This window comes from Gadus chalcogrammus, chromosome 6 (assembly GCF_026213295.1).
Source record: "Gadus chalcogrammus isolate NIFS_2021 chromosome 6, NIFS_Gcha_1.0, whole genome shotgun sequence".
NCBI classification, from domain to species: domain Eukaryota; kingdom Metazoa; phylum Chordata; class Actinopteri; order Gadiformes; family Gadidae; genus Gadus; species Gadus chalcogrammus.
In genome coordinates this window covers 18,711,664-18,721,192 of record NC_079417.1, presented here as the reverse complement: position 1 = coordinate 18,721,192, position 9,529 = coordinate 18,711,664, and the positions used below count along the sequence as shown (strand labels likewise).

General features: G+C 45.7%; 2 protein-coding genes across 2 annotated transcripts in view; both read left to right on the top strand.

Annotated features, from left to right (window-relative positions):
* Window positions 1–2,863, top strand: part of LOC130384455 (sodium-dependent phosphate transporter 1-A-like) — a 10,098-nt gene extending 7,235 nt beyond the window's left edge. The window contains exons 6-11 of the mRNA XM_056592648.1: window positions 1–14; window positions 134–334; window positions 745–1,234; window positions 1,708–1,893; window positions 1,994–2,078; window positions 2,368–2,863. The exon at window positions 1–14 is cut by the window's left edge and continues 106 nt beyond it. Of these exons, the coding sequence (XP_056448623.1) occupies window positions 1–14; window positions 134–334; window positions 745–1,234; window positions 1,708–1,893; window positions 1,994–2,078; window positions 2,368–2,523 (1,132 nt within the window). The 3' untranslated portion in view covers window positions 2,524–2,863. The remainder of the gene's footprint in view (window positions 15–133; window positions 335–744; window positions 1,235–1,707; window positions 1,894–1,993; window positions 2,079–2,367) is intronic.
* Window positions 2,864–3,947: 1,084 nt separating this feature from the next.
* LOC130384164 (DNA replication complex GINS protein SLD5-like) lies at window positions 3,948–9,441 on the top strand. The gene is made up of 8 exons (XM_056592248.1): window positions 3,948–4,260; window positions 4,369–4,455; window positions 4,658–4,771; window positions 4,943–5,040; window positions 5,135–5,223; window positions 5,525–5,615; window positions 5,779–5,883; window positions 7,808–9,441. The coding sequence occupies exons 1-7, from the start codon at window positions 4,168–4,170 to the stop codon at window positions 5,873–5,875; spliced, it is 669 nt and encodes a 222-aa protein (XP_056448223.1). The 5' UTR covers window positions 3,948–4,167; the 3' UTR covers window positions 5,876–5,883; window positions 7,808–9,441.
* Window positions 9,442–9,529: the final 88 nt, after the last annotated feature.

The window sequence follows — 9,529 nt, the reverse complement described above, 5'->3', positions numbered from 1 at the left end:
GAAAAAGATCCAGCGTGAGAGATCTTTGTATAATAAACACAGTCGGTGTATCCGTGTGCCAGCTCTTACAGCTCTAACTTCTCATTCAGCCATTCCATGGCTCAGACCTAATACGGATCTCTTTGCACGCTAGGTGAAATGGCTCTTAGGCCCTGTGAAACACAACTGATGGAGAAGATCAAATCAGACCCAGAACCAGAACCTGAGGCCCCCAGACCTCTGCCCAGCCCCCCGGCAGGAGACAGCCAGAAGGTGGCCTTCAGTCTCGGAGACTCAGCGGACGCAGACTTAGACAGCAATGGAATTGACACCAAAAGTCCGGATCTCAGCAATGGTGAGATGTCAGCGATATCAGTACATACTACTGTTATAGATACCCTCCTCGTGGTGGACTCACCTAGACTCTGCATAGCCTCGTCCCTTACCCTTCCCGTCCTGGCACTTAATGTATGCACTTATTGTATGTTGTACGTCCTTGGACTTAAAAATAGTACTCAGCATGGCGTAGCTTCTTGTCCTGGCAAGCTTTCTTGTACACAGGGAATGGGTTAACCTAACAAGGGTAAGTGCTTGGCTCTTGTTTCTATGAATGGGCTTACTGTACCGACGGCGATGTATATTGTTTCTCTTCTTCTGACAAATGTACTTATTGCAAGTCCCTTTGGATGAGAGCGTCTGCTAAAGGCCCTAAATGTAAAGGTAAACGAATACAAAGCGTCACAAAGCAGGTGTGTTTCTTTAAAGGTCTGAACAGCCTGGTGGGGCCCATGACCATCACTGACCCTCACAGCGGCCTCTCCCACACCGTCCACAAGGACTCGGGCCTCTACAAAGACCTGCTGCACAAGCTGCACGTCACCAAGGTGGGCGACTGCATCGGCGACAGCGACACGGAGGAGCGGCCCATCCGCAGGAACAACAGCTACACCTCCTACACCATGGCCATCTACGGCATCCAGGGGGACCCCAAGTACAAGGAGGCGGCGGCAGAGGGCGGCGGGGGGGCGCTCCAGAGGAGGTCCCGGGTAGACAGCTACAGCAGCTACAGCTCGGCCATGAGCGCGGGCGCCCGGGCGGAGGACAGCAGCGTGGAGCAGGGCGAGGCGGGGAAGGAGCTGGCCCTGGAGCAGGATGAGCTGGAGGTTGACCACCCTGCCGTCTCCTCGCTCTTCCAGTTCCTCCAGATCCTCACCGCCTGCTTCGGCTCCTTTGCACACGGAGGCAACGACGTCAGGTAGGCTGGGGGATTTGGGTTCTGTCAGAGAACTGGGTGCTCTACCATTTGCATTAACATTTAGTGCATTTAGCAAACGCTTTTTGCAACAAAAAAAAAGCTAAATACAATAAGTACATTTTTCAGAAGAAAAAGAAACAATATATCGCTGTCGGTACAGTAAGGATGGTCATAGAACAAGTGCCAGTACCAAGTACTTACAATTGTTAGATTAACCTTCACCCCGTATACAACAAAGAAAGCTAGAATTAGATGCTACACGATGCTAAGTACTATTTTTAAGTACAACATACAATAAGTACATACAATAAGTGCCAGGACGTACAACATACAATAAGTGCGTAAGAGGGGGGAGGGGAGGGGGGAAGGGGGATGCAGAGTCTAGGTGAACTCTGAACAAGTGAGTCTTGATATGAGGGGATGTTTGAGGGCACCTTCAGCAGACTTACCCGTGTCTATGCTTGGTTTGGCAGCAACGCCATCGGTCCACTGGTGGCCCTCTGGCTCCTGTACGACAGCGGCTCTGTGGTCTCCAACGCGCCCACGCCCATCTGGCTGCTCCTGTACGGAGGGGTGGGTATCAGCGCTGGGCTCTGGGTGTGGGGCCGGAGAGTCATTCAGACCTTGGGCAAAGACCTGACCCCCATCACACCCTCCAGGTACTGTTCCACCGAATCCAACCATCATAAGGCTCCTCGCACGAATGTCTCAACGGCAGATGGGTTTTACCTCATTGCCTTGTTCTGTTCCCCAATCCAGTGGCTTCAGCATTGAACTGGCGTCAGCCTTGACTGTGGTCGTGGCGTCCAATATCGGCCTTCCTGTGAGCACCACCCACTGCAAGGTAGGTGGTGGAGCACAAACTTCGCCCTCCAAAACAATGCAGAATACTAATTGTTTAACTGTATACATGGACCCTCATTGCTAACCCTAACCCTAACCCACTTGCTGGATAAACATGATGCCAGCCGGCGTAAACCGGTCTGTGCTTTGCTTTGTAAATGGCCTTCAACGTGAGCAGGCGTTCACATTGTTCGGGTCCATGTGTTGGGGCTCAGGGGGGAGTCCAGCTCCACTACGGTCCGTTCAGCAGCAGACTGCTGTGTGCTTGACTCTGGTGTCTGGTCCTACAGGTGGGGTCAGTGGTCGCCGTGGGGTGGCTGCGTTCCAGGAAGGCCGTGGACTGGCGCCTGTTCAGGAACATCTTCATCGCCTGGTTCGTCACCGTCCCTATCTCGGGTCTGATCAGCGCGGCCATCATGGCCCTCTTCGTACACGTTATCCTGTGAGCCTTTTAACTGATGAACAGAGGCAGCTTCATGTCCCTCTTTGCGGATGTTATCCTGTGAGCCTTTTGACCGATGCTCAGAGTCTATATCATGCTACACAGAGGGTGGAATGTGTTTGTTAAAAGATTATGTCTGTGTTTTTGTTTAACTGACCACTCTCGGTCTCAGATTGATTTGCCTTGATCGTTTTATTTTTGTGTACATACATGTTTAATTGCTGTTTTAATGCAACTGTACAATGTTGTGCCATAAAATGCCTGTAAATATCCAACACATTTGGATGATATGAAATGACCATATGTTCATCGAATCAAACTAATGAATGTTTTGTGAAATAAACACCATTGAATACAGTTTTTTTGTTCTCTTTTCAATTGAAAGTTGACGTCTCAAGCTCATCTTGAATAATTTCATAATAAATACATATCTCATGCCAGTGAAATGACAGGCGCCTTCAGACATGACACGTAATTATGAACCATTTGCTAATACAATTGTATGTAAGGGTGGGAGTTTACAGGGATGGATAAATTACACACAAGCTTGTGTGATTTCAATATTGTCATAAAACACAATGCTTCCCACATTAAACCTATGCATGTTCTATCATATGTAGTGCAAAGGCCTAGCCTGGGAATAAGAAAAATCTGCGAGCTCAAGTATTATTTGTTCTTTCATATATACTGTATATGTATATATACACTAGCCTGACATCGCCCGACCAATTCACAAATGCCGATATTTTATACATCATATATATCATACCCTGCACATTTTATAGATGTATTACATATTATACTTATATATTTTTAATATCTATTTTTTTAGATATTAAAATGCACATTTGTGAATTGGTCGAGCGATGTCTATCCTGAAACAATTAAATGCTTTTATGCTCAATAAGACGTTTGATAAGGTTCACCCTAATCATTGACTTGACGTGAAACTTAAATTAGGTGTGTCTGGTAAAAAAAAGATGCAGCTATCAAAAACACACACTATTGTTAACTTCTTTTCGTGGTTAATTGTATGCTTGTTTATCAAAAAGAGGATTAAAAATGTATATTTGATATTTTCATGTAATATTAAAAGGAAATGTAATGCTTTTAATAAAGGTAATTGAAAATATAAAAATGACAATATATATCGCTGGATAACACGGTATGGATAACACAATAATGAAATAAGGGAATAATAGTAGCATACCAACAAGTATGTCCATCATAACTAACGAAATGATTTCATCATTTAGCACAATTTAAAATAAATTACACATAATCAGAATAATCAAAAGAAGTAGAAAAACATACATCGACAACATCCTTACCAGAGCTATTTAGAGAAATGTCTCTATTCATTTATTTCTCAATCTATTTCTTTCTAAATGACCCTGACCCTGAACACCCATAGGAAGAACTCAGAAGGAGCAATATTCTTTACATGCGCACATTTGCGCATTTTGATTCTCCCGATGACACCGCTAGTGGCGGGAATATTCACAACACGGAGACTTTCCGGATCCTGCCTCCTCTCTTTTAACTACACGTTTCTCTGTGTTTGTTTGACTTTTGTTGTAAGTTGAAGCGTTTATTATCAGCTGTCAATTTGGTGGAGTTTGGTGGTTTTAGTGCACGGTTTGGAAGCATGTCGGACGCCTTGTCAGAGAATGGGAGCGAGCAGAACGACAGCCAGGAGGAGTTGATGACCCCCGTTGAGCTGATCGCTAAACTGGAAGAAGTATTCTAACATTAAGTTCTATCCTGTACTCATTATAATGTATAACTGTAATGATCACGAGGTTTTGTTATGCCATTTAAACAGAAGATACACTTTATGTCGTTCCAGGCCTGGCTAAACGAAAAGTTTTCCCCTGACTTACTGGAGAACAAATCAGAAGTAGTAGAGTGTGTGATGGAGCAGCTCACCCACATGGTAATGAGAGGAGGTCGACTCATGGTTTCATCAATATAAATAACTTTTGTAAGGACATGGTCGTATGTAGGCTAATCTTTGTCTCAATTGTATTCTTAATTGCAAGCCGAGTTATGTATTCAGGGTTTATTTGCGGATGTTTTGCCTGTGAGGAGTGAGGCAACACGGTCACAAAGGTTATTTGTGGACCCCTGTGCAACAGGAAGACAACCTGCAGCGAGTGAGTAAAGGGGACATGAAGGCCAGCGTTCACCGCATGGAGATCGACCGCATCCGCTTCGTCCTCAGCAGCTACCTGCGCTCCCGCCTTCAGAAGGTCAGTCACCTGTGCACCATCACCTGTGCAGCGGTCACCTATGCACCATCGCTTGGGCACCGTCTCCTGTGCACCGTCACCCATCACCTGTGCACCATAACCTGTGCACCACTTGACTCTATCGGACTTCCCTGAATGCCGTTAATATCCTCTTCGTTGCTCTGTGTTCAGATTGAGAAGTTCTTCCCTCATGTCCTCGAGAAGGAGAAGTCGAGGGCCGACGGAGACCCCTCCTACCTGTCCCCTGAGGAGTACGCCTTTGCCAGAGAGTAGGTATCGCATGAAGGACTCTGTGCGTTGAAGACCAGAACATTGCTGCTCCGCTGGTAGCTAACGTGCTTTGTGCGTGTTTATCCTTTCCAGATACCTGGCTAACACAGAGACCTACCTGAAGGCCGTAGCGCTGAGACACATGCCCCCCAACCTGCAGGCGGTGGACATGATGAAAGCAGGTACGGCCTCTCCGCGCCTCGTCACAGAGGAATGACCGACTGACTGATATGATGCATTAGGGCCGACACACACCGAAGCTCAAGGGTAGAGTGTGAAGCACATCCTCTCCTGTGAATCAATGACCACGCTGGAGCTGCGGTGGGTTTCGGCCTTTGGGCAAAGATTTTGAACCGTTAATGCTAGTGCAGTTTAAATTTGGCATGGGCACTTTATAAATGTATTCCCTGTAAGTGCCTTTGGATACATCTACTTAATGCCTTCTAGTACAATGTGTTCATTTTTCTTCTGATATGTCTCCAGTCCCTGAGCCCTGCTTGGACTCCTTTGTGTTTCTGCGCGTGAAGGAGCAGCAGGATAACATCATGGTGGAGCCCGAGACAGACGATCAAAGGTTCAGTCACTGCCTCCCTCACTGCCTCCCTCATTGCCTCTATCACTGCCTCTATCACTGCCTCTCCCTGTTGTTGTTTGGGCTCTGCTGTCTGTGTACACTAGGGGGCGATGTTTACACGTGGTTCTGTTTTGATGCTGGTTCTGTACCTTCTCCCCTCCAGAGAGTATGTGGTGGACCTTGACGTAGGTTCTCAGCATCTGATGCGGTACAGAACCATCGCACCACTGGTTTCCACTGGAGCTGTGCAGTTAATTTAATGGACATGGTGGGTAACTAGTGTCATAAAATCTGCAGACATTTTATTTCTTCATAGTTATTTCCCTCTTCTCTGCGTCCCTTATGTGGACATGTTTTATATTTCGCGTTCATTTTATCGTTAGTTCAGATTCTTTCGAAATATTGTCATTTCCAATCAAAGGAAATATTGCAATATTTCTCAATGGCTCTACCGCAACCGTGGAGTCAATATTAATTGTTGGCACATAAAGGAAACATGGAGACCGGGCATAGACCATTATGAAGGTCGAATTATCGTGCTGAGAAAAGACATGAATATATATATATATTAGTATTAACTTTATTTGATATAGTGCTTTGCTTACACTCAAGGATGCTTTATAGAGGCAGTAAAGGTCAATATTATTATTTTTGAGTTTGAAAATATGATGCAATTAGCATTTCTCTCCAAAAAACTTTAACTGAGAACTTTGAAATTTCCCCTTTAAAAAATTTACAAAAAAAATGATTAATTGAACAGTCCTAGTACAAACATAGTATACAGATGGGGCAGTTCACTGGAAGATGAGGACAGAAGCCTGAATCATACTTTCGGTTTTGCTTCTAAGAGTCTACCCCTTTCATTGGTCGATGACCAGTGTGTACGCCTTACTCCTACCAGAGTGTTGCGTCGCATCGGCCTTCTCTGCGAGGGTTCTCGGCAATTGAACACTGATTGGTCGAGCTGTGACAATGCGCATTGTTTCGTTTTGTGTCGACAACCAGGCACAAAAATTAAAATGACGATAATGAAAAGAACGTCCCCGGCCAAATCGAAACAAGAGGGTTCAGCATTTTGGGGCTATCGCCATCTGAGTGCTCTGGCTACAAGCAGCCCAGTGCCAGGGGACCTAAGACTGGGGGGGGGGGCTCAGTGGGGTAAGACGGGCCTGGCCATGGAGGGACTCGCATTACACAACATTACAGAGTTGTGTAATGGTGAGGAGTATGAATAGTAGTTTACAGGATGCAGAAGCCAAGGTAGCTTTCGGAGAACAGGGCTGAATTGAGAGGATTCTCTTGTCTGCAGAACTTGAGTTTCATAAGTATTTTGACCAGAGTAAACTGACGAGGGTGTTGGTAATGGATGCGGGATTCAAGTAAAAAAATGATGAATTTCTTGGCAACTTGCAGAGAGAGGGACGGTTGGTAGCAGATTTCGTGACAGGGTTAAAATGGGCTTGAAAGGAGGGTCTAAAAGTGGGCCATGGTTACTCACAGTTGTGGAAGTGGTGACTAAAATGGCAGTTATGAAATGTGGGAGTGTGTGTGGGTGACCGCTGCTTTGATCAGCCTCACTTGGCTGCGTCTAATTAAACTCTGGGGCTGGGTGAGGCTGCACACCTATTGCACATTGAGTAATCAGAATAAACCAGCAGTCCACTCTCCACACACACCCAGGGAGATCTCCTAGATTGCAACATGGAGCACCAGGCCATGTATCATTTTCAACAGACCTTTGCAATAAACCGGTCTTTCGACACCACCGCCCTGCGTCCTTTTGTCTGGAGGAGCCCAATAGAAGTCACCTCGGTGGCGGGTAGCATGGACTTTGTTACATTGGGCACCAGTGTTACAAATTCCATGCTACACGCCAGGTAGCATGGACGCTTGGTTTGTTGAAAAATGATCAATGGCCTGGTTCTCTATGTTGCCATGTGAGTGTGTGTGTGTGTGGTGAGGGCTGGTTTAACCTGTGCTCATTGATTTCTCACCATGCAACCGGTGTGCCGCCTCACACGGCCCCAGAGTCCAATCAGACTCGGCCAGGTGAGGCTGTCGGATCTTTCTTGACCCAATAGAGCTTAGGGCATATTCATATTCTTTCGGGTTTATAGAACGATTGTCAACTCATTTGCTTACGTGGTTGTCCACTCTGGGTAATTTGTTCTCTTGTTTTGTTTTCTCTTTAGGTTTTTCTTTCCTTGTGAATATTCCCGGCCTGAAGAACGTGTATGAACAGCTCCTGAGGGATAAAGTTACAGACTGATTGAGAGCTCAGTCTCCTCCAGATTATCTTGAGCAAACGCATCTGTGTAGGATGGATAAAGAACATGGCATTCAACAACATTTAATAACCATATTTTAAAGGTCACTTTTTGCGTTTGGCTTTTATCACGAAATAACTTGAAATTTGTTTATTTAATGTATTGCGTAATGGCGAGCTGCGTCACACCACTGGAGGGTAGGGTGACTGTTGCATCTCTGAGTGCAGTACGTGCAAAGAAGCACACAGCCAGATAATTTTGATTGTAGGATCCTTACTGTCCCTATCGCAACCAATGACGATTACCAGATAGGTAGACCAACTTTCCTGCTCAATCTCTGTATATTTAATTGCACTTTTGCAAACTAACTCCATTGTAACAATTGTGAATGGTTAATTATTCGTTGTTAAACTGGCATTTCTTTAAATCAGTCTCTATGTGAGCCTCCATTTCATAACAGTTGGGATGCGTGCAGTCGTTACTTCATCACAAAATGTGCTACGAGAATATAATTAACCTCAAATTGAATTTGCAAAGTGACTGGAAGGGAGGCTACAAGCCCACCTCGGTATTTATAGCTGAACTCTGTCATGCAACAACACAGATCACCTTGCAGTGTCAAGTGAGGGTCTTGGCGTAAGGGAACCAGGACCTCAAACTATACCGGGTTCCCCTATCTTCAGAGCGGCTTAATTAGTGAGCGGTGCTTTTGAAAACAGACCAGGGATGGATTACCTCCCAGCGGCCCTGAAGCCCAAGCCTCCGTGCTACCAATTCAATATTGTCTCTACAACATGTTACCTACTGATATCTTAATGGGGCCCGAAAGCCATCTAACATTGGTTATATTATGTCATTTGTCTCAATAGGGCCACCAATCATGTCATCAATTCATGAATAGGGTTAGAAATGTAATATAGGGCCCTGAAACACTGGTTATGTTAGTCACTCTTGGTATCTGAAAGGGGCCCCTCAATCAAATTGCATGGGATTTGATATGTCATGTCTTGGGGGGGCTCCTCAACCACAGGTTATGTTGTCAATCAAATAACGTGGGGTATTAAATGTCACGCCCCCCTTTATCTGCTTCATCAGTCTGCTGTCCGCAGATGCCCCTGTTTCCGACGATGCAGCGCAATCATACTGGACAGATTTATGGGGTCCTCGTGTGGTGGGGGGGGGGCCCTTTTCTCAGCGCCTGGGCATAATCCGTTGCTGACAGAGGCGCCCGACAGGGGTACACAGGAGGATTGCCCCCCCCCCCTCCGCAACAGAGGACTGAAAACAGCGCTATCATTAGGAGAGTGGCCAAGAGGCTGAATGCTTGGACGGAGGCCAGGAAGTCAGTAATACCAAGGGTCAGACCACAGATGTTTGAAAGTCTGGGACCTGTGAAATGCCACCAGCACCCAAAGGAAACGTCCTTTAAGAGCTTTCAGGGTCTCTATTCTCTGCCTGTTCTGAAACAACATGGTATTGAATGAGGACATCTGTTTTCGGAGTATACAAAGAAATATGTTCTATATTCAAGCAAAACTGAATAAAAAGGTAGTTATCTAAAGTCTGGTTTGAGTTATTATTTTATACCACGAGTCATGGTTATTTGGCTGGGTGAGTTGGGCAAAGGGGGTGGAGCAGTGTTGCAGT